General features: G+C 41.3%; 1 protein-coding gene across 5 annotated transcripts in view; it reads left to right on the top strand.

The window, feature by feature from the left end:
* The window catches only part of syne1b (spectrin repeat containing, nuclear envelope 1b), a gene marked incomplete at its 5' end in the record, with an annotated part of 75,317 nt that continues 50,848 nt past the window's right edge, over positions 1-24,469 (top strand). The window contains 37 exons of one of the 5 annotated variants that reach the window (XM_079174764.1): positions 5,635-5,710; positions 6,855-6,916; positions 9,415-9,510; positions 10,586-10,669; positions 10,973-10,993; positions 11,540-11,632; positions 11,887-12,065; positions 12,225-12,421; positions 13,036-13,145; positions 13,575-13,625; positions 13,794-13,826; positions 14,067-14,174; positions 14,274-14,411; positions 14,825-14,989; positions 15,106-15,218; positions 15,313-15,481; positions 15,582-15,678; positions 15,814-15,834; positions 16,162-16,364; positions 16,521-16,685; positions 16,791-16,943; positions 17,043-17,186; positions 17,800-17,967; positions 18,155-18,313; positions 18,403-18,567; positions 18,736-18,870; positions 19,106-19,264; positions 19,569-19,777; positions 20,479-20,587; positions 20,745-20,909; positions 21,327-21,494; positions 21,582-21,758; positions 22,891-23,031; positions 23,140-23,300; positions 23,550-23,700; positions 24,008-24,235; positions 24,341-24,439. In XM_079174764.1, coding sequence (XP_079030890.1) covers positions 5,635-5,710; positions 6,855-6,916; positions 9,415-9,510; positions 10,586-10,669; positions 10,973-10,993; positions 11,540-11,632; positions 11,887-12,065; positions 12,225-12,421; positions 13,036-13,145; positions 13,575-13,625; positions 13,794-13,826; positions 14,067-14,174; positions 14,274-14,411; positions 14,825-14,989; positions 15,106-15,218; positions 15,313-15,481; positions 15,582-15,678; positions 15,814-15,834; positions 16,162-16,364; positions 16,521-16,685; positions 16,791-16,943; positions 17,043-17,186; positions 17,800-17,967; positions 18,155-18,313; positions 18,403-18,567; positions 18,736-18,870; positions 19,106-19,264; positions 19,569-19,777; positions 20,479-20,587; positions 20,745-20,909; positions 21,327-21,494; positions 21,582-21,758; positions 22,891-23,031; positions 23,140-23,300; positions 23,550-23,700; positions 24,008-24,235; positions 24,341-24,439 — 4,872 coding nt within the window. Of the gene's footprint in view, positions 111-5,634; positions 5,711-6,854; positions 6,917-9,414; positions 9,511-10,585; positions 10,670-10,972; positions 10,994-11,539; positions 11,633-11,886; positions 12,066-12,224; positions 12,422-13,035; positions 13,146-13,574; positions 13,626-13,793; positions 13,827-14,066; positions 14,175-14,273; positions 14,412-14,824; positions 14,990-15,105; positions 15,219-15,312; positions 15,482-15,581; positions 15,679-15,813; positions 15,835-16,161; positions 16,365-16,520; positions 16,686-16,790; positions 16,944-17,042; positions 17,187-17,799; positions 17,968-18,154; positions 18,314-18,402; positions 18,568-18,735; positions 18,871-19,105; positions 19,265-19,568; positions 19,778-20,478; positions 20,588-20,744; positions 20,910-21,326; positions 21,495-21,581; positions 21,759-22,890; positions 23,032-23,139; positions 23,301-23,549; positions 23,701-24,007; positions 24,236-24,340; positions 24,440-24,469 lie in introns of those variants that run through there. The other 4 variants (XM_079174765.1, XM_079174766.1, XM_079174767.1 and 1 more) reach the window with 4 other exon arrangements.

Genomic DNA, 24,469 nt, shown 5'->3' with positions numbered 1-24,469 from the left:
AGCATCAGTGACCCACCTTGTCATACAGCTGCGGCGAGACGACATGGCCTCTCCAAGGCACTTCGGTCGGACGTCCGTGGACATCGCTAATGTGATGCAAAAACTGCAGGGTGAGTGTCACTCTTCTGCTTCAGCTGGCTTACGGACAAAACACACTCTCCTCCTGCGCGGCTGCACAGTAATATTGTGCTGATTCAGTGCCTGGGCCACGAGCCCATCTCAAGTTTACAAGCTTCTGCAAGGCAAGATGCTCACACACACACACACACGCATGCTTACACACACACACACACACACACTCACACACACACACTCATTTATTCACATAGCATTTAGGCAGACAGTTAGAAAACATATACCATTACTTATTGCCTTTGCATTAACACTCTGTCTGTTCCCTGTGTAACTTATTACGCATTCTGTATTGCTGGTTAAGATTTAGAGTTATAAAATGCACAAACATTGCAATGTTAAGTACGTTTTTTTAAATGAATACTTAAAATGATACGTTACAGTCCTACATTATGTAACTGGCCTGTCCACAGGTACTTGTTGCCTTTGAAAGGATAATAGAATCACAGATTTGGGTAATTTGAGTTCACAGTGTCTTATGTCACTAGGTTTATTTTTTCCTATAGCACGTACTCTAATTTGGAATGAAAAAATACATTTTATTTAAATTTTTGTGACATCTTGTGACCAAACTAAATTGTTTTGCGCCCTCGATACGGTAACTGAGAAGTTATTCAGAGAAACATGATTTGTTTTATTCAGTGTATATTGTGAAACTCCTGATCTCAACACATGGCTCAAACAACGATCTCTTTATCTTTAAATCTGATTTTCTGTTGAGATTAGTAAACTAAATTTGTTTTCACATCATGTCATTATTAAAGTAGCATCAAGTAATCTTGTCCCCAGTAAAAGTAGGTTTTTTTGGACCCAATTTTTTCTAGCAATAGACTAATCTTTGCCCTCGTTTGACCACTTCTGAGAAAGTCTTGGGTTAAACGTTAGCTCCTTAATTTGAGTCTTGACATGGGATACTGAGTTACAATAACTGTGGCCTCATGACAGCACAGACAATGCACCGAACAAGACTAAAACCTGACACCCTCTTTGCCCTTGGTGAGAGAACAGATCGAAAGCGGGAGTCTCTTTTTGTTGGTGTTCCCCTTTTGTTGCAAGGGCATTAGGCCACTACCATCACTACACGTGTCTGGCCGATTCTGGCATCCGCTTCCGCTCAGTTTAGATGCGTTTGTGGATGTTCAGTATACCGGGACATTTTACATGTTATAGCTTGTTACCATAGAGACTGTTACGAAACATTTGTCTGTGGTTGTGCCAATGCAGCCCAGTTCCTGCTGTAGAGAGACTTGGTTTCACAGTTACTTACATTCACTTGATCTCAATAGATAAGGCCGTCACACTGACTCACTCCCTGAAATAAAGGACTATATAAGCTAATGTTTAAGTCTCTCAAGGTAGATATTTAGTCGTGTTTATGCCGTATAGTGTAACAATAAACACAGACTAAACCTCTTATTAGCTGCTGCTGAAAAAACCCCATCAGATTTCAATATCTATTTTTAAGATAATAATAGAAACACAATAAGATGAAATTAATTGATTTATCTTTCTGACCTGTCACACAAAATCCCCCAAAAAACATTACCTTTAATCGTTTAATTCACCTGAACCGTGCACAAATGGCATAATGTGCAATGCAAAGTGCCAGCCACTGTTGCGTGTTTCATGACAGGAAGTGGAATTTTGTATGAGGTCACATCTGGAAGATATTATTGTGCCAGTGGTTTCAGGTGCTCTGTAGATGGCGGGCAGCAAGCTGGGCTGAGCTTTTTCACTGTTCATCAGATGCAGCTTCCTGTCATTAAAGGCTTCCTGCAGAGCCGGTTAATGCAGACTCACTTTGACCTGAACAACAGTCCGTCTGGCTGGATGAATTATTGACACCAGCTAATCTGTAGTCTTGTGAAAGTATCTATTGTCGATCGTAGTGATCTACACTGTGTGTTGAAAGAGATTCATGAAGAATTCTCCTAAAACTTTTTTTCCAATTTTTGCTGTCATCACGCTATCGTAGCATTTGTGTGTTTGATTTCAGCACCGTACGATCATAGACCTTGTGGCCTTAAATACCCTCAGGGGATGTCTGATAGTTGCCTGGTGGAGTGTGCATGACAAGCGTGTTGCTCTCCTTCCGCCTGGGTTTCTTGTGGGTTTCAGTCTAGTTTAGGCTGTGTGTCAAACAGGATATGTAGAAACACAAAGGGTTTGTGGTGACGTCTCATAGTATGGCGACCTCCATCCCTTAACACATACTAATAGATAAAAGCCTATTAATGTAGTTTTGTTAGTTACTTTCTAGTAATAAAATATGAAACGTTACATTGTTTTTAGCCTCTTTGCTTCCTGTGATAAGTAATCAAGTGACACAGCATGAAAGGAAAAATCATTAGGGCTGCAACAAACAATTACTTTCTCAATTCATGGATTATTCATTTAGTCTGCAGAATGTCAAAAATAGATTCTTCCAGATCCGTTTTGCCTGACCAACAGTTCAAAGTTATTCAGTTTAAAATGAGACATAGCGAAGCCTCACATTCGTAAAGTGAACAATGAGTCAATCATCAAAAAAAGCTTCCCGTTAATTTACTGACAATCAACCAAAGCGCCGCCCACCTCCAAGACTGCAGCTTTGTTGTAAAAGGTCACGAGCTAAAACACTGTGAATACAGATTGTTAGAAATCTGATGGAGTAGTTACGTCCCGGTTGGAGTATAGAAGCAAGTAAAAGACAGAGTACGCATGTTGTCAGCTGTGAGAGATGCTTCTGCTCTCCAGTGTCAGTAACAGCTGCCAGGGACAGACAGCCATCACACTGATATGATCGCTACACTAAGCTAAGCCTCAGAAGTTAGTCAAACAAACCATATCTTCCTCATTCGTTATCTTTGTATGTGAATATTAGATTACGGTGTTGTGATGCTATTTTGAAGACCAGGAAACCATTCACACTCTTAAGTAAATCCTCAGTGTCAACCATGTCACAATAGACGGCCACAGAAGCCTTTCTTGTCCCGCCTGATTGTTGTTGGCCCGTCAGAGCTAAAGTGAGGCTGCTCTCGAACTAAATGGACCAACAACAGAGTGAGTGGGCTTTTACAGTGGTCCCCGGTGACCAACGCAGGCCAATGAAGCCAAGCACCTACAGTACGGTATTGCCAAAGGTATCATCTGTCCTAAGATCACCTTAAGTACTCCATTACTCATGTGGATTGCAGATGCTTTCGTGGTTTGATGCTTTGCTGGTGTTTGTTGCTGGGGCTATTCGCTTTTAATTGCCACTTAGCTACTAGTACTACATCAGGCTTAATTAAAACAGTTGGTAGACATAATGACTCAATGATGGGGAGCTGCTTTACATAAGGATTTCATGCTTGTCAGAGATCCAGACCTGACCGACATATCTTTGTGTCCGTAGCACAGAGTCTCAAAAGCAGCTCCAGAGTTGGCCTTTACTTCTTTGTCAGATTCATAATCTTGTTTTGCTTATTTTTGAATCCCAGTTTGACCAGGATTTCTCCAGGGTAAACTTTATTCTTTTTTTAAGCTTTCAACCACTTCTTGTGGCCTTCCTCAGCGGAGAGATTTGCTCAGGTCCGGAAGAAAGAAAAATGGATCTTATGTTGGGAATTTATCAAAACATCAAATACAATTTCTTTTATTTTTACATGTTTAGAGTTCAGCTGTTTGGGTTGCATTTAACATTTGAGAACTTACTTCTGGCTACTAAAAACACAGTTTATATATCTTAAAATAAGCTTTAAAAAACAGTATGTTTTGGAAAATGCAGGTGTTGGCTCTTATCTAACCCTACTGACTCTGGTGGAAACAAAAACACATCTCTTCCTTTTCAGCAGAGGGTTTTTCCTGGGTTGGGCCTTTGTGACACGGGGCATTTAGAATAGCATAAGTTTAAAGGTTAAAGGTCGACTCACTACTCTGAACAGAGAAGCAAAACAAAAATAATGTAAAATAACATTTTACTATCCACTGTGCTGCTAGTGTGACATATGCAGTATTTCTTAGGAATGTTACCATGAAAGCACTAAGTGAGTAATTTATGTATAATAGAGTAGAGTGTTGTTGGTCATCAGGACACCCTGGTATAGAAATACTGAAACCTTAAAAGTATGATGTCTCTAGGTGGTTGGGTGTTGAAGGGTTAAAGAAGTATTCTAAAATGGAAAAATGTCTTGATAACAATTAATTACAGGGTTCATATTTTTATGACATAGATACTCATAAATGTGCATTAATTGAAGTATGTCGACACGCTCATTGTTCTCAGTGTACGCAGCGGGCCACAACATTTGAATGGTGCTACTTTTAACCTTTTATTTTTTTGATGTAAAAGGGAGAAAAAAAATTCTATTTTCACCCAAATAGCTTTTCTAGGCCATTTCCACCAGCAGTCTATAGAGCAGTAATAATAGAACAACAAACGCAGGCCTATTTTTAGTATATCAGAGAAGCTTTTAGTATGCCAGTGGTCTTGAAAGAATAAAGGGATTTCTCTGCAGGAGATAAGTACTATACTTATTCACTATTGTGTGTTGTATTCAGAAGAGTGGAGTAGTCCAGAAACAGACGGGTCAAAGCGGAAGTTGTTCCAGTAGGTCTTCCAGGACTAAAAGGGATATGCTTTAGAGCTTTTACATGATACTGTGTGTGAAGTGGGAATCCCGGAGTGGGTGTGTCTGCTTTGTCGTCACAATAGCATTGCCACTGAGAGAGAGAGAGCAGGTGGTGGATGTCATTCACCAGCCTCAGCATTAATTATTGAGATTTGTTGCACCACGATGAGCTTTGTGCAGCAGTCTTTTAATTTAGTTCTGGGCTATTTAATCAATAGGCCTGCTGGGACTTCATCTGATTTTACAGGCAAAAAAAAAAGAAGAAATACAAATTAAAAGGGACATTTTAGAAATGTTTCATGATTTTCTTGGAATTTGTGATGCTTTTTAACTGTGTCAGTCTCATAGAAGATTAGCCAAATCTTATAGGCAAACACGGGTCCATACACACACATACAGACACGCATAAATCAGGATAGAGCAGCCAAGGCTGTGACATCACTGCCTCCCCCATGCTGATTGGTGGAGCCATGCTTCTAGCTGATCTCTCTCCAGTCAGACGGTGTGATGATACACAGAGGCAGTGCAGCGGGGGCTGTGCACATCCTCACAGGCATGGCTCCTCTGGATGGAAAAAACACAGCAAGATGGAAGGATGGGATTGTAAATGACCCGATCCGTTAGAGTCTTCTCCTCTGCCATCTGTGCGTGTGTGTGTGTGTGTGTGTCAGTCAGTGTGTCTGTGTGTGAGAGTGTCAGGGAGGAGGGGACGTTTTTCGACACAGCCTCCAGCAGCTCTTTTGCTTTCAGCCAGATCTGTTGTGCTTCCTGCTGGAAAAAGAGAGGAAAAGGACAGCTGTGTGTTCTTTTAGTCTCAGTTTTCCACTGTGGATTTGATTTTCACACGTACATATATGTACCCTGGAACTGATGAGAGGCAGAAGGAGAGAGCCGGAGAGTGGGGTGTAGAATGGCTCACTATAAGGATGTATCTGTCAGAAAGACTTCTTTAAATCTGGTGACTGGATTCTTTCAGTATCTACGTGGTAAGTAGGGCAGCAGCATCCTTCATCTCTCATCTCTGTGCACATACGTAGCTAATCTGGGATATAACTGGGAAAATAACAGATGCTAATGGTTTGTGGGTAAATCCCTGCTACATGAACTAGTTACAGTGTCATGCAGCACAAAAACAGCTGTATGTGTGCTGCATCTGTGTGTGTGTGTGTGTTTGTGTGTATCTGTATGTGTGTGCTATGCTTCAGTGGGCATCCCCTGTACATCAGTGATGAAGCATTTGCCTGTGGGTTAACTCAATGTCTTTGCTCCCAGTGTAGTGTTCGCATTGCTTGCTTCCACACGTGACCACTGTCTATATCTCTAAGGGTGGATGTTTAAAAATGGCCACTCTGTGCAGTGTGCAGCAGTCGCCTACCGGCATGCATGACAGGGTGTTAGAAATCCATCCCACACGCAACAACAGCACCACTTTAGCAAAGAAATCAATTGTTTGTTCATACCTGCTGCATAATGCATGAAGCATTGTGACTGAATATATTAATAGACCACAAAAGAGGCTGGGGGATGACCAAAACAATCACGCATGTTATTACTGAACACAGAGGGGGCTGGCGAGATGTGTTGGCAGAAATTTCCTCCCCACTCATGCTCTAATCTCCTTGTATGACCTCTTTCTGAGAGCTCTGGAGCATCAATTGTACTAGCACTGCCAAGCCTGTGTTATTCACACTGCACACATCCAACCCCTGCAGGAGTCGTACTTTGTAACATGTTTGGTGCAGGGTGGCTAAAATGCTACTTGACATAGAAGCAGTGTAAAATAATGTAGTATGAGGTTGGATAAAGTATGGTTCTGGCTAGGGGAGTCATATAATGGCCATTATATTTATAGTTAGAGATTAATATTTTATGTATTTTACGATTGTGCTGCAGCTATAAACCTAACCATATCCACACCTAGAATCAATTAACAGCCACTTCTTAGCAAGTGCAGATCCGTAATCTCTGATCATCAAGTGTAACTTGTATTGTCCACATTTGGTTGTGTGTCCTCTACGAGTATCAACAGCTCTTCCAGTCGCAAGTGCGTGGCTTAACAGTCAACCGTCAGGAGCATGTGGCGTCTTTCGTGTACCGTGTTGACATGACCTCTGTGCCTTTCCTTTTCAGATGAGCAGGAGGCAGTGCAGAAGAGAACCTTCACCAAATGGATCAACTCTCATTTAGCAAAGGTAAGCGTGCATTTTCCTCCATGCTCTCCGCTGCCTTCCCACTGCTCATCAACCTCATGTAAAACAAATTGTCAAGGCAATTACATCACATGTACATTGGAAGCTGTGCTATGTTGACCTTTTTCCTCAGAGAGACTCGTGATGTTTTACTGCTCGTCATGATGATGTAGCTTCTCTTTGGTCCGTGGTATTTCAGGCAACTGACCCGTCACGCCTGTGAAGAGAACTGACCGCAAGATGAGCTTTGCCATCCGACAGTAAAGGCCCCTAATAACACTGCACAAGATATTCAATGTATCCGGTTCACCGTGAATTAAACCACCTCGTTTCTTAATAAGCATTTAAGATCATATAATGTTTATCGTGTGCTGGATCTAATGATGGGGAGTGAACACAGTGCAATAAACCTATGATTCTTCTAGAACCATTAAAAAAGGTCATGCTGCTTGTTGCTTCGCTGGAAAGACGACACAGACATAACGGAGTTCAGAGTGCAGAACTGCAGTACTGTTTTAAAGAAGCTCACTCGGGGATATTATCGTCGGGGGAGCTTCTGTACCACTGGTGGAGTGTGTTTGTGTGGGTATACGGGAGCAATAATGGAATTATTCAGAAACTGGTGTGTGGGGTAGGTGTGTTCGTCGTGTATTAGGTGTAGGTGTGCCCCCGCTGTGTGTGCCTGAGTGCGCGTGGGTGTTTTGTTCTTCGTGTGAGTGTGTGTATTTGTGGACAGGCTTGGCAGGGATAGTGATGCGGTGTGCAGATGGAGAGCAAGAGGGTGAGGACAGTTCCCTGTAGGCAGTCGTTTGCTTCTAAGGTTCAGGCTTGTAAATTACGACAATAACACACTTGTGATATACACTGTGACAAACTGTATTAGATTATGCACACTGATGAAGTGTTCACAATTCAGAATAAGTACTGTGGGATCTTGTTGGGACTGTAATCACTGATGACACAGCAGAGTGTTCAACTAGTCAGACACCGGCTTTATGTCTGGAACCTGGCAAAGAGATTTAGTTTAGAGGGGTCTTTTGTTGAGCCTGATGTGCCCACATTAGTTCAAAGCGGGGCTTCTAAAACTTTAGAAGAATCTCAGTTATGTGGTGGGCCAGAGCAGAGACACTGTGTTGGCCTATTCTTCATTAGTCATGCACTGCGCTCAAGCTCACTCACTGTGCATACCAATAGGACTAATGTAGCATAAGCTACATCATGAAAGAGCTCCAACAGTCATATTTACACTGCGGACAGCTGTTGTATGAGTGACACTGGCTTAAATAACAGTAAATGAGCCTTTTTTTTATTAGTGTACAAAAGGTATCTTGCAATAGTTTTGTGTGTTTGAGTAAATGATGGATTTTTGGTGTGAATGAAATCTCCTGTTTGTGGGTGAAAGTGTGTTTTATCTCAGCTTGAACTTCCTGCAGTTGTCCCTCTTTTCCTCCAGTCTTTTGTTTCCATTTCCTCTGATATTGTATTACTCAGCAGTTTTTCCACTGTTAGGAGGTCTCATGTGATTCTGTTGCTCAGTTAATTAATTTTCCAGGGTGGCATACATAAGCTATATTTGTATATATTTTGGATTGTGCATATTAGCAGTTTGGAAATTTGAAGAAAAAAAAATATATATTTTTGTTTTAATTTGAGGTTTAGTAATATAATAGTTGTATATTCTTATATACTCAAATAGTATATTTTATTGACTCTCTTAACACATTACTGTACGTGCAGCCGTGCAGTGCCATTAGACCTTTAGCTGCAGTGTGAATTGATCAGTGCATGTTTTTGAACCAGTGTGGTTCAGATAAATCTCAAGCAGCTGATAATATTTGAAAAGAGATTGTGGCACAAAACCATCTTCTTCAGTACTTTTCTGACGGGAAGAAGAGAAGTGTGCATGTACAGAATAACAGGACAGACGCTTGCCTCTTCACACTGCTTTGCCCTAAATAAGCAGCCAAACTGCATCCTGTCATGGAATATGTTGAGTTGTGAAATGGCCTGTATATGGTGCCAAATGAAGAATTCCCATGGTGAGCTTTCCTTGTAATTAACGCTTCACTCTGCTGAATAAATACACATCTGTTTCTTTTACTTAGTAATGCTCAGTAGGTTATAACGTTGTCATTCATCTCTTGGAGATTGTACAGCTCTGTAAATGTGGTGAAATGATATCAGGAGACAGTCCAATTAGGGTTAAATGAGTACCGTCGGCTCAGGACTGGGCACCGGGCCACTGCTGAGGAAAAGGCACCATCTTTTCAGCTGCAGGGAGGCTCTGTGGTTGTTTCTAACAGGCCTGTTTCTCACAAACAGCATTGGGTTCCTCCTCATCCCTGCTAATGGTCTAGAATACTAATATCCTTTCACACTAAAGATTCAACAATGCAACATTGCTGGTTTTATAAAGGCATTGGTGCTCAAGACTGATTCATTTCTAATCACAAGCATTTTAATTAGCTGTAATGATTAAAGCTGTGTTTTCTCTCCTCCAGTACAAACCACCACTCGAGGTTAATGACCTTTTTGAGGACATCAAAGATGGGGTGAAACTTTTGGCTCTTTTGGAGGTTCTGTCTGGTCAAAGACTAGTAAGTAATACTAATGAATGTACATGACTTTTACCAAGAGTCCTACCTCTAAGATGTTCAAATTCAACCCTTGATTTGAAGTGTGGATTTAATAAAGTGCCACCCTGTATGATATCCACTTGGAATAATGAATATGTAAATCAAGGCGCAACTTATCATCTGGTTCAATTTCACGGGTCAACTTGTACATGCATGTGTGATTCCCTACAGTATGTAATGCCTCTCCTCCCTTTTATTTCATGGTTTAAAACCCCAAATTATGCATACAAATTCACTATATTGCTTACAGTTGTTGTTCACAATTTGCATAATTATGAGCTGTGTTGTTGGTCTTTAATTTAATGAAATACTTTTTAAAGCAGTAAAAATATTGCCAGATAATTATCTGCTTACTTGTCTTTGCATACTTTTGAGAACCCTCATTGACATAATCCGTTCCCTAGCCCCTAATCCTAACCATAAGCATCACGACTAAATGCTCAATCCATCCCTAACTTACACTGACACGCTTACACCAACTCACAAAAACAGCAATACAAGCCCACACACATAAACACACTGGCCCAGACTCTGATAGGGATTTAGTAATCAGACCTGTCTTAAAACAAACTGCCATGTCATCTGTAAAGCTGTTACTTGGCAAATGAGTCAGTTGCATGTCACGGTGAACACTGCCGGATGCTTTCAATCACTGCTTCCAGAAGTGGACCCCTGCTGGTTTATATCAGCCAAAACATTTACATCGGCAGATCGTATTGAAGCTGGTTCTCACTCAGGTTTTAAGGCACAGGATTATACTTTATCTCTTAAAGCAGCTTTGGCACTCGCCACTTAATTTGTGTTAGAAAAGCCCTGCTCATACTCCCAGGCCACTTTCACTATTACTTTGCAACTACTGAGGCTACTACTGGCAAACTTGAGTGGTTAAGTAGTAAAGAAGACAAAATTACCCTCTGCAGTCAAGTTGTTACATTGTTCCAAAGCAGTAAATGGTTGAATGAAGATATCCTCAGCCTTGTATAGTATGGCTTTCTCGACTAGCTTGATTTTGACTGTTTGTCCTCTGTGTCTTAAGCCCCGTGAGCAAGGCCGCCAGCTCAAGAGGATCCACTGGGTTTCCAACATCGGCACAGCGCTCAAATTCCTCGAAGGCAGGAAGGTAAGCATCCAGTGATATCAGCAGTTTCACCTTTTAAATGGTTTGACGTCTAAATATCAGCAGTGTTATGTCTTAAAGAAGTCCAGGGTATGATTAAGACCTCATGAGAAAAAGCTGTTGGTTAGATATTTGTCAGTGTACATAAGTTCTGCACAGCGTGCACTATATTCAGAGAAGCAGCAGATAGAAATAGGAGCTCTTGATTACATAACCCATCTCTAAATCCCCCGGCTCTATAAAGCCTGTGTCCCACTTTACGGTCTTACATTGTTGTGATCTTTCTCCCATCATGTGTGCCTTCAGTCTGTGTATCGAGGATCTCCGGTCAGTCGCCATTAACCGCCCTGTGTGATCTCATAGTGTATGCATTCTTTTCATTTGATGCACGATGTGTACTAAGCAACGCTTGGATACAGCCATTTCTGTTTCAATAAATGCAGTCATTACGCTTTTCTACTGACATGCATTTTGATGCATTTTGACTAGAAACTGAACACTGGTTACTGATGTGTTCATCTACAGTTCTGAGCTTCTCAAATGTAGAGATGTAAACATGGCAAATTGAGGCACTTCTCCAATGCAAGGTTTGCAGTGCTGTGGTACCTCTGCTTTTCCTAAAATGCCTAGTTGGACACAATTCTTTTATTTTTTCTGTTTTTCCTGCTGGTTCACTTTTCAATGTGGCTGTTTCTGCCTTCCTGGTTTGGCTATTTTAAAGTACTTACCTGCATCAAAGACCTGACTTTGATGATGTTGAGCAAACAAAAGCTTGCCATTTTTTTGGATAGTATGAAACTGTTGAGGGCTTGATAAATCTCGCTAAATAGATCTCGCTTCCAGACTTATTTTCCTGCTTGGTTTTTGTTCCAGATCAAACTTGTTAACATTCATGCCACCGACATCGCAGATGGACGACCATCAATTGTTCTTGGGTTGATATGGACCGTTATCCTCTACTTCCAGGTAAAACTTGATCTGATCCCTAAATCCTGAGAGTTTGATAATAACTGTGCTCAATCCAATGAGTTGATGCCCTTCGATTAAACTCTGAACTCCTGGATCAAATCTTCTTTGATCCAATGCTGATCTTTGTCGCATAGAATAATGTATGAAGCAGACGTCACTGGAGAGATTATCTCACTGATTCAGTTGAATGCCAAGGAAGTTGCTATGGTCACAATGCAACCTCTTGTTTTCCCATTGATCTTGTTCTTTAGATTGAGGAGTTAACCAGCAACCTGACAGCCCTCCAGGCCCTGTCCAACAGCAACTCTTCTGTGGAGAGTTTAGCCAGCTCTGAAGCAGGAAGCCCTCCCATGAAGCGAAAGGTGGTTAACAAATTCCAGGGCAATGCCAAGAAGGCCCTGCTCAGATGGGTGCAGTGCACAGCAGCCAAGTATGTCACTTTCAAATCACCTTTTTTGGCCAGGTGCTAAAACATGTTTGTAGATATGGGTGAAGATGCATTTTCTATGCTGTTTAAGGTACAGTAGATAAGGTGCCTGTCTTCTGTGTCTTTCTGCGTAACAAAAATGGTCACGCATGTGTTTTTCAGGTATCATGGAATTGAGGTGAAGGATTTTGGTCCAAGCTGGCGCGATGGTGTTGCGTTCCAGTCGGTGGTGCACGCCATCAGGCCAGACCTGGTGGACATGGAGGTGGTGCGGAGGAGGAGCAACAGGGAGAATTTGGAGGAAGCCTTTGCTCTTGCAGAAAATGAGCTGGGTATTCCCCGCCTGCTGGATGCAGAAGGTGCCCTGGATCTTTCCTGTTGTTTGCATTAAATATTCCAGTGTAGTAGAGTATTCAGACAAGATAGCATTGGATACAAGTGTTAAATAGTTAAGTATTTTGAAGTTTGTCATTGTTATAGTCACATAAATACAGCAAATATATAGAGCATGAGCGTCTTTGACAACGTGTGTGCTGAAAAGATCAGTGAAACCCTCCAGAGGAATAAAATGATGTGTTTACTTGTGGCTCTGAGTTTTAGTCTGAGGAAGTGAAGCAGTCTGCCGTAGCTCTGCAGTCCTGTGTTCACTAGCAGAGTCATGATGCTTTAACGCTAAGAGCTGCACTGAACAGTCTCTGATTCCTAGAATCATCAGGTCAAGGATGAATATGAAAATACACATGTACTGTATAATTAGCTGTCAGGCCTGCAGAGATTGATCCTCTTGAGGACACAACATTTTTTTATTCATGTCATATGACCTAATACCAAATATAATGGCTCTGTCATATCTGTCCTTTACTTCTATATTTATGAAGTCATGTTTCTTTTTTAGGCCTGAAAAACATTTGCATCAGCTAATTTTCAGCTTTTTTTATCCAATGCATCCTAAAATGTTTGTGTTGCTCTGTAGATGTGGATGTAGACAAACCAGATGAGAAATCCATCATGACATATGTGGCTCAGTTTCTCAAGCACTACCCAAACCCGCACCACTCTGAGACTGATGGACAGCAGGATGAGGTACTTTCTTTAAAACGTTTGATACTATATAAGTGTATCTGAGACATCGGGGGAATATCTGGGACAAATATCTTTGTGTTTCTACTAAATAATCTAGAATAGCTATTCAACGCCATGTGTTGTTATTAAAATCATTGAATTGTATATGTTGTTGCCATCCACATTTCCCAAAAATGACAGAGTGCATCATCATTCATAGAGAATGACCACATGCAGAGATCAACAGTGCATGCTTGATGAAAACATGCTTTAACTGCTGCTGTGCTTAAATGTTGTACGCCTGTGCAATTTTTCATTTTATGTCATTTTATCACATGAAGCTCTCATCATAGCATGAACACAGCAGCAATACAATCATCACAATTTAGCTTTTTCATCATCAGACTCATTTATTTTCTCCATGTACTTATTTTTTTTGTGCACTTTAAGCTGCTTCTTGGCTCAATTCCAACTTTTGCACTGTCAGTGCCAGTACTTCAGGTGAGAGTTCAGGTCATACAGCTGCATGCTCTCTGTTTGGAGTGTATTCCCAACTCACACTCATCCCATTTCCTGTCCACTTTGCTTCTTTCTTTCCCTCCTTGCTATTCTAATACATTTTGTGGTGTGTTTGCATCTCTTTGTGTGCCTTACTGCTTTCCTGGATAGTTTGGTCCCCAAGATATAGAGCAAATGCTTGAGGTATGTTTCACTAAATTAACAGACTAAATCCAAAGTTTTGTGTCCAAACCCCTTTCTTTCTAGCATGACTTGAAAAACCGTCTAATCTTTGCTAAAACATAGAGGTTGGAGACATAGAAATGTTCTTGAATGTCAATTTGGTGTGAGTTTCTCAACATTTTGGCAAGCTCGTTTGGAAAACAAAGATTCACATCAGTTTGTTCCTGAGACTCTAAGCTAAATGTTCCCTGATTGTGACAGAGAGAGGAGCGGAAGATGCTGAGAGAGCTGAAGGTGTTTTTAGATCAGCTGGAGAGAGATGTGCTGCGGGCCCAGGGAGCAGAGGGAAACCTCACTGACAAATATCAGGTGAGTCTGTCCTGGAAAGACAAAAAGCATTGTTCCATAACGTTCCAAGACATTCATCAACTGTCACCACTCTAAATTTATTTATTTTTTGTTTTGCAGGCCTTTAAGAACTTCCGTGTCCAGTATGAAATGAAGAAAAAGCAGACAGACCCGCTGCTACAGCCAGTCCACAGAGACGGCAAGCTGTCCGTGGACCAAGCTCTGGTCAAACAGGCGTGGGATCGCGTGTCTGCCAGGGTAACTGTACTGCATACTTCCACACAGCTTGAATCATTTATAACAAGCCACAAAGAAAGGAGAGTATTATTGTGATATTTTCTGTCGCTTGAAAATCGCATTGCCATCGTGAAGGTGTCATAATGAGAGAAACACAACTCAGGGTTCCTCTCTTCACTGACTGCCAGTGGGAGTTCAGTGGGATGGAAGCGTTTGAATAAGAGTTTGTTCAGAGGGGAGGAGACAGGAACAGAGGAGGTTTTGTTCGTTGGGCAGCTTGCTCCTCTGGACATCCACAGCTCATCTAGACTGACATACAACTCTTTTGTGGCCCGATTGCTTGTGAACATGTGGAAATGTTTTGATCAGCGCAGCCTCCTCTATGGTGGGATCTTGTTTTGGTCGAGTGGGTTTTTAATGGATGTCAATTGCAGCTGCTGGACTGGCACATCCATCTGGACAAGTCCCTGCCTGGTCCTCTGGGAGTGATTGGAGCCTGGCTTCACAGGGCAGAGATGGCTCTGAGAGAGGACATTCCCATCCAACATGCTCATGAGGAGACAGCCAATGTTCTGCACAGGAAACTAGAGCAACATAAGGTAACACGTGTGGATACCTACTGTACCTGGTAGATATCCAAATCATTTTACACAGAAACTGTACACAGGAAAGTCAACGTAAACGTGATTATTTATTATGTGATTTGATTTTGCAGGAGGTATTAAAAAACTTGGAATCGCACAAACAAACCTTCCAGCAGATCCACAGGGACAGATCAGTGAATGGGGTGCCTGTCCCACCTGAGCAGCTCCAAGATATGGCTGAAAGGTATCTTGTCAAATCTTGTTTTTAATCAAGTAAAACATTTTTCTGTGTTTAGATGCCTCTTGAAATAATTACTGAACATCTGTTTAATTTGCAGGTTCAATTTTGTATCCACATCATCACACGCTCACTTGATTAAACTGGAATTCTGGGAAATGAAGTATCGACTGATGGCGTTTCTTATGTTGGCTGAGTCAAAGCTCAAGTCCTGGATCATTAAATATGGCAGGCGGGACTCTGTGGAACTCCTGTTGCAAACCTACCTTGTAAGTGGAAATTGTTGGTGCTGTACTTGCAGTATTTAAAAAGTCGCTGTGTCTACCAGACAATTTTAATCTGCATTTCATGTTTGCCTTTCTATTCCAGACTTTTGTTGAAGGCCACAGGTTCTTTGAGCAGTATGAGATGATCTTCACAGGCCTCAAGCAAGCTGCAGAGGTTTATGTAAAGTCAGACAGTTCAAGTAAGACTCTTCTCTGTTTTATTACCAATTTCTTTGTTATGTACATATATGTATATATTATTATATGTATATACTGTATATATAACTTTTCTTGGGCTCATGGTAAACAGTCTTATTATTGATTTCATGTTACAGGGTCTAAGACCTGTAACAGAGGTAAGTCCAAATACAGCCTGACAGCCTTTGAAACCTTAACTTTGCCTGTCTCCTGAGCCGTTTCCTTCTGTAATTGTGGGGCTGCACTTTTTCTTTTCTAACATACTTTTAATCCCCAGAACTGAAAAATCATAATATCAGTTATGCATGAAAAAGTAACAATAATTGCATCAATCGGAATGCTATTGCAGCACGATCCTTCTGACCTAACTCACTGTAGCATCGGCCAAATGGCCACATAATAGTAATAGACATAATTAAATGCTGTGCAGTTAATACCCATATTGGTTTCAACTAAACCAAACTTGTTCCATAATTAACTTTCAGTCGATGAAGCAGAAGGGGTAAGTAAATTACTCAGTGATGCCACGGCTCAGTGGAGGAACCTGGCTTTGGAGGTGCGGAGTGTTCGCAGCATGCTGGAGGAGGTGATCACTAACTGGGAGAAGTACAGTAGCACAGTGGCATCTCTGCAGGCCTGGCTAGAGGACGGTGAGCAGATGCTCAATCAATCAGAGAATGCCAAACGTGTAAGTACAATCACAGATACGAGTAATGGTAAACACAAGTAATATACAGCTTATATTTGTGCTGCTAAACTGAATGAAGAATGTTTTTTTTCTAAATGGTCACAAAGCATTTGAGTCTCTGCAGCAACGGTCTTTGTTTTCCTTTTTCTCTTTTAGGATTTCTTCAGAAACCTCGCTCACTGGATGCAGCAGCACATGGACATGAACGATTCTGGGAACTTTCTCATTGAGACATGCGATGACACAGTTTCACGAGATCTGAAGCAGCAGCTTCTCCTTCTGAACGGGAGATGGAGGGAGCTGTTTGTCAAAGTCAAACATGTAAATGCCATTTGAACATCTGTACCGTGAACCCACACATCAGCTTAAGTTTTAAAAAAAAGATAAAAAATATCTACTGACTGTCTTCCTCTGTTTCATTGGCAGTATGCAAGAGCAGACGAAGTCGATAAATTGAGACAAGACTACCAGGATGGGATTAATACCTTGAAAAAGTTTATGGATGCAACCAATGAGAAGATGACTGCTCCTGTCCAAGTATCTTTCCTGAACGTCAGAGCCTTTGTTCAGGATGTTGAGGTAAGCAGCTGATTCGCTCATCCTTTACTCGGGTCAGACCGATTTTAATCTCTCTGCTGTGCAATGAAGAATTATACTCTATATCCCAACTTACTGTAGGCAATCAAGCACAAAGTGCCAGCTATGGAAGCCGCCTGTAAGGCAGCAAGCCGCACGGCTCAGCTGTTGACCAAAGACACTCCACAGGAGGAAGTTTCACAGATGATGTCTGTGATGGCCTCGATCAAAGAGCAGCTGAGCAAGGTGTGTGCATGTAATCATACAGTATGTCATACACGTGTTTAGCTTCACTTCTCTTTGTATGAGTTTATGTGTAAACATGTGTTTTCATTAATTTAAAACTGGTGGTGTTTCAAGGCTGATACTGATAGAGTTTGTATTGAGGGTGCTCATAACCTTTTTTTGTCTGTATTCACTATTTAATCCTTATGTAGACAGGAATCCATACTTAATCATACACAATATATGGATTATTTTTGACATGTATGCAACACACTTTAGGAACATATCGACTCAATTAGGTTGTTCTTTTATATAGTTCTTATAAAAGTAGGCAAAAGCATGACCAAACCTTAACTAAAATACGTTTCCCTATCTGAGCTAAAGCCTTAATACATAAATATTGCAGGTAATTGTTTGTACTGGACAAAGATTAATATGTGTTTTATTGATACGAAATATAGGGCTGCCAATTAGCAAATTCTATGCAAATGATAATTTTAAGGATATGTAAAAAAAAAAGAAAGAAATAAAGAAAGTTAATTTCTGGCAGGGTGTTAAAGCCTCTGAATTATTTTTATAACAACATATCAGTCACATGTGATTCACTTTAATCAACGTGCTTTCCTCCGATCAGATAAGGGAGAGGTCTTTGCCTCTGCTGAGGGAGTCCCAGTCTCTATTACCTCCACTGGAAGAAATGGAGAAGAACATCACAGGCTTCTACCAGGCTCTGGAGAAGGCCAGTCATATCACCAGCACCGGCGACGCTGAGGGACCAGTAGACTTCAAACAGAATTGCCAGGTAACTAATGCAAGAGTTTTTAATATGTTGCCGTCCCAATTTTAAGTACACAGATAAAGAAATTGCATAACATACCCAAGAAGACCAAGCATGTTTGATTTGTCACGATGTTTTAAAGTGAAAAGCATAGCTTCAAGTCAAGATATGAATAAATGACTAACACTCTGCTTGCCATTGAATGTTGCAGGAGCTGGTGACCTTCACACATAGCTGTAAGAAGTGTTTGACAGCGATAGAGAGAAACCATCAGAGCATCCAGAAAATAATGAACGGCAGTAACACCCTCCAGTACATGGACATGAGCCTTCTGCAGAAAAGAGTAGCAGACCTGCAGTCCTCCTCACAGGTACAGTTAATATCAAGGCCTGTCCTAAATTTCTGTTCAGCTCTTAGAACTGTTTTGGTATTAAAGCAATTGCTTGTTTGTGTGTTCAGGGGATGATTAAGGAATCTACAGAGTGGAGGAAGCATGTGGAGGCAAACAGCAGCCTCGTGAAGAGGTTTGATGAGTCACGGATAGAGCTGGAGAAGGTTCTTAAAATGGCACAGAACTGTCTGACAGAAAGAGGCAACCCAGAGGAGCTGCTCAAGAAACACACAGTAAGAAAACGGGCCTTGTGCAAGATTCACAACGCCACACGTAGCTGTAAATACAGTGTAATTCATGCTTACTTAATTGCAACAGATGATACGAAGGATTTATTTGAATAAGACATGGTCTGCCTGTACAAAGTGAGACACATGATGAGGTCTGTTTTTTTTTTGCAGGAGTTCTTTGGTCAGCTGGACCAGCGGGTCCTGAATACTTTCCTCAAGGCCTGTGATGAGCTGACAGATATTCTGCCAGAGCAGGAGCAGCAGTCGCTACAGGAAACCGTCAGGAAGCTGCACAAACACTGGAAGGTGAGTTCCATGACTTGAATAGTGTAATGTTGTAAGTGCAATGATACAGCTCCAAGTAGATTACAAAGAAATTAGGACATATTTCCATCTTTTTAAATCAATTTTAATTATGTCAATTAGACAAATATACATGTATTTATTTTTTGCAGCCCATTAGCCAAACTGTTGGATAAAACAAACTGCACAAAATTGCTCTGAATCTGGTCTCGTATTTGTTGTATTTCTCATTTCACAGGACATCCAGTCGGACTCCCCTTTTCACATCCTGCATCTTAAAGTGGAGGTGGAGAGGAGTAAGCTGATAGGGTTGCAGCAGGAGTGCCAGGCGGAGGTGACCAGGGAAAACCGCCACCTCGCTAGCATGGGAAGCGAGAGGCTCGTCAAGGAGCACAGGGTGAGTTTCATGTATTGATCGAAGTCATTGTGAGATAACTAAATGCAAATTCACTGCTGTGTAGCAGCTTGGGAAGATTTTGATACACTTGATGCAGAAGAACTGAGGCCTTTCCAGTGTCAAAAAAAAACTGTCCTCAATCAGCAGTGTTTTGTCATTTTACATTCACATACATTTTTATTTATTTGACTGTGTATACAGCACTAGCACTCTTGCGTTTCATTGCAAGAGTGACATCCACGCTATCCTGTATTCATGGCATTGACTTCTAACACAAGTAAATAATTGTGGTTTTACTTTTTAGGCCTTCTTTAGGGAAAAGGGCCCCCAGTCAATCTGTGAGAAAAGGCTGCAGCTGATGGAGGAACTTTGTCAAAAGCTCCCTGAGGCTGACCCTGTCCACCAGACCCTGGAAACGTCCAGGAAGGACTTCTCTGAGGTCCGAGAGGAAATCGAGAACACTCACCAGAAGCTGATGCAGCACCCAGATAAATGGAAGGAGTACAACTCAAGGTGCAGTAACTATGTATTTTGATGAACATAAATACAGCATAGGGAGTGAGTTGTAGTCCAGCATAGCTGTTGTAGTACTGTGGTAACACTAGAAGAATGGGTTGTTCCTTCACCAGGCAGTGTCCTGCATTCATCACATATCCAAAGTAATCACGTTTAAATGATTTCATTCACTTGAGATGAGGAGAGAGAGAGAGAGAGTTGAGGTGAGGAGAAGGTTTGCAATGCTTATATGGCTTTGATAGATTTTATTACAGTCCTGAGGTTGATAAAATAGTAAACAGATTAACATTACTATTAACATGTAAAATAATAATAATAATGAAACAGATAATACAAATAAATGAATAAGTACCAAATGAAATGGAATAAAAATAAGGGGGTGGGAGGGTTGTAGTGATGCCTTTAGAGTCATAAACACACACACATAATTATAGAAAGATACATTGTACGCACATTACGTACACACTGTTCCTAATGCTGCACTAATATTTGAGACTTGGTTCCCCTTTTTGATCAGGTGTTAAAGCCTGGGGCTTTACGTTAAAGATGAGTTGGTTTGTATTGTGTATTTGATGCCTGACGAAGGTCCATGACCCAAGAAATTTGCATCTAATAAATGCAGTCTGTTCATCACAAGCAATTATTCCTTAAATCTTCTTGAGTTTGACGTGAAATTTTCCCGACATGGTGTGAAACAGGTACGCTGAACTTTCCTGCTGGCTTATATCGAAAGAAAGTCAACTGAGGCTGCTGAGAAACCGAGCCAACGACCCCAGGAAATATGGCCAGGTGAAGACTACCATTATGGTGAGCTATTACCTACAACTATCCACTGACAGTCCCTCCTTTGCCTCCTCTGTGATCTGTCACTCGTGATGTGCTACTGGCTTGTCAGTGTCACTGCTGAGAAGATGAGACTGCAAAAACCACACGGGCTGTATCACACTCTTTTTCTTGTGTGCAGGAGCTGAGGAATGATGCAGAGCTACAGGAGGGGAATCTGGGCTGGTTGAAAGCTCGCATGGCCGTACTCATTGAGATCTGTGCTGACAGCGATGCCCAGAGGCAAGGAAGTGCCCTGAGCAAGCTCTCTACTGATTTCAAGGGTCTTCTTGCTTCTCTCGTCGAGGTAGGTCCAGCTTTCACGTGTTTCACTAAGGTGCCAGACATCATATTCCTTCTGTGAGTCTACAGTATACTCCTTACACACTCTAACCTTATTTAAGGTACACACGGATACAAAAATATTACAATAATCTATAATTATATGTAACAAATCAGAGCACATTATTAGGGCATTATCACACCAAGTTAATTTATAGGTAAGATGTATGTTTGATTGCACTAAACTGGACACTCAACAAGAATATAAACATTTATCTAACTATATCTTGGAAAAGGAGAATTGTTCGCTAACAAGGATTTTAACAAATTTGTGACGAAAATTTGAGAATGATAAGCCCTAATTTGAGTTCAGTATATATACCTCAGCATCAATGTATCATGTTTGTTCTCATACTGTATTTTTCTCTGTTATATCTTCCAGGCTGAGAAGATGGTGCTGGCTGTTGGCGACTGTGTGCAGTTCAGGGAAGAGGTGCAAACTATATTGGATGAGCTTGTTCAGGGCCAGAAAGAGGCTCAGGCCGAGGTCACCAAAATACTGGACTGTCCAACTGTGAGAGAAGCCCAGCAACTACTTCTCGTTCACCAGGTACTGTAGGATATTTACAAAATAAAATAAAAATCATTTAATTAATTTCAATAGATCAACACTTTGAATGTGTCTTCCTTTTTATAGCAACTGTTAAAACGTTTGAAGACGAAGAGAAAGGATGTCCAGCAGCTGATCACCAGAGGCCAGCAGCTCCAGGCTGAGGAGGGTTTGGGAGAGACTCTGCAGCAGGACCTGCAGACTTTAGAGAACACACTCGGCAAAATGGAGCAGAATATGGATTCACAGGAGCAAAGCCTCGAGGTAAGTAGTGTTAGTGAATCGGGGACACTGATCGTGAAAAACATTTCACAGCGGTTTAAATCAGCACTGTTTCCCTGAATAACAACACATTTAGAGTGAAGGATGATTTTGCTACCATCTTTCATTGCTAAATATTAGCAAAACATCATGAGCAGAAAGGATCTCTACTAAATGATTTACTGAATGGTAATTCAATACAGTATAATTTGTCCTGACTTGTTCACACTAATATGCTATCCATAGTTTCGTTGACCCCTGTGATGTTAAGTGTTGTCTGTTGTTGTGCTTGTCATATGTGCTTGTATGTGTCTGTTCTACATGTTTATGCGGCTTGTGCGGCATCCTCCTATAGGTGTTGCGACGCTGTTTTGTCTGTCTTGTTTTGTATAACATCAACCTGCCCATGAACTCTAACACAACTACATCTTATCAAAGTTAATTCATGTGTGTTGTCCCTTATAAATGAATAAAGTAGGTCAGACTTGGCGAACATAAAAGAAAAGAGCTTGGGTATGTGAAGGAGGAGAGGGATCCCTGTTAATGCAGTCGGCTTTGGAGATGCAGCATTTGTGGAAACTTGTCCTGAATGGAGGGCAGTGAGGTCTGATTGATGTTTTTTGCATGAAGGCCTTGCCCTCTGAGGCTTTACAGTTCCTTTAGAAGATAGTGGTGTAGTGAGTCAGTCCTCACTCTCTTGATGGTGCTTTTATAGAACGTAGACAGGATGGAGGTGGGCGTCTTGAAATGGAAACTTTGTTTGCCTTTGTGTGTGTGTGTGTGTTCGGAAGAATGCAATACGGATCCAAGTAAAGGATTCTCGGTACGGTGAACAGCAACATATCTGATTCTTTTCTGCCTTTGCTGCAGCACCACTGGGGCAAAGTGCTTGCATAATATTAGCTGTGCTTCCCCAGTCGATGTGCCTCAACCCCTTGGCTGATAAAGCTAAACGTAGTAATGTCACCTGCATACTTAATGATGTCATGTGATCTTGATCTGGGATTGCTGGCATTAGAAAGCGTCTTCTAAGTGTCTTTTACCCCTTTTGGATCTGCGATACTGTGTTTTATAGATAAGGCACCAAATGAATTTGATTTGATATCATTGATTTTGGGGGTTTTGTCATCCCCAGGTCACACTGGCAGCCTGGCAGGAGTTTGACAGCCAGCAGGAGGCAGTTCACGAGTTTGTTAATAAGGCCCGCTCAGCGATGGAGAGAGACCTGAACTTCAGCAGTCCAGAGAGCCTGTCTGTTGAACTTGACCAGGCCAGAGTAAGTCACGTTTGGGTTAATTATTTGGTTTACTCCTGACATTTTTAATACTGGAAGTGTATCAGCTAAATGTAGGATGTAAACAATACTTTTTGTTTCTTTAAACAGGTGTTGTTGAAGCAATGTGAAGCAGAGGCCTCACATATGAACACTTTGCTGAAGAGAGCAAAAGAAATCCAGCTTGGTCCAAACAACAAGACTCTGCTTTTACAACAAGCTCGTTCCCTCAGTGAGCAAGTGGACAAAGTAGAGGCTAGTCTCAAAAAAGAGTAAGACCATGGATTTCATTCTTGTTGCTTTTGCTAGATAATGTTTTAGTAGTCTTCAATGGTTTTAGCCTAATATGATAATGTTCCAGTTGAGTGGAGTTTGCCACAAAGGACAATACAACACAATCAAAATTAACTGACTCAAATGTAGTAAACCCAATTATCTAGTACTCTGCATCTTACATGATTGTCAAGATGTATTAGTAAATATAACTTAGCTAATTTGTATTGAATACTCTTGTGTTTCAGTGTCAAGACTCTGGAAGAAATGAAAACTCAGTGGGATCAGTTTGGAGCTGGGTTTGAAACCTTTTCCTTGTGGATATCTGACAAGGAAAAGCAGCTGGATGTACTGAAATCTGCTACTTTGCCTCTTGAGCAACAGATCAACACAGTAAAGGTACATTATTGTGTATTATAAAGCTACAACTCTCCTACAGACCTACACTATGCCCTAACAGAGCCATTGGTGTTAGAAAGCAACACTACAGACCTTCTTCTGACATAGCGTCCCTGCAACTGTTTGGGGAAGTTTAACGATTAACAGCAGTCAAAGCCATTATAGGCACCAACCTAAGCAGTGTACATTTTACCATGCTGAACACCACCAGCCAATGCCTCACAGAATTCCACAGCGCATGAACTCCACTGGACATTTATAAAGTCTTTGTTTTTTCATTGTTTTACATCCATCCCTGCATGTCCAGGCTGTTGGCGCAGAGCTTCAGGAGCGAGCTGAGGTTCCTTGTCAGCTGGAGGCAGATTCACAGGCACTAGCCCAGTTTGTATCTTCAGGGGAGGCAGCTCGCATCAAGGCCCGTCTGACCCAAATCGGCAGGTACTGGGATGAGCTGAAGGAGAGCGTACAGCAGCTTGATGGACAGCTGGAGGAAAGCTCCTCTCACCAACAGAAGTTCAAAATTAGCCTCGAGGAGGTAAAGAGACTTATTAATATGTGTTTTTTTAAATATCATGGCAGTTCACAGATTAGCATTTAAGGAAGATATGGGCTTACAGTTTTGATCTTGTTTCTCTGCTAGGTGCAAGCATCTCTCAGTGAGCTACACACAAAACTGGAGCATCCCATCAAATCCTGCACCTCCTCATCGGAGACCTACAAAGCTCTTCAAAACCACATGGTGGTTAATTGTTTTTACTTTTATGAAAAA

Source organism: Pholis gunnellus (genome assembly GCF_910591455.1).
Source record: "Pholis gunnellus genome assembly, chromosome: 15".
Classification (NCBI taxonomy): Eukaryota; Metazoa; Chordata; class Actinopteri; order Perciformes; family Pholidae; genus Pholis; species Pholis gunnellus.
This window is presented reverse-complemented; position numbering and strand designations above follow the sequence as displayed.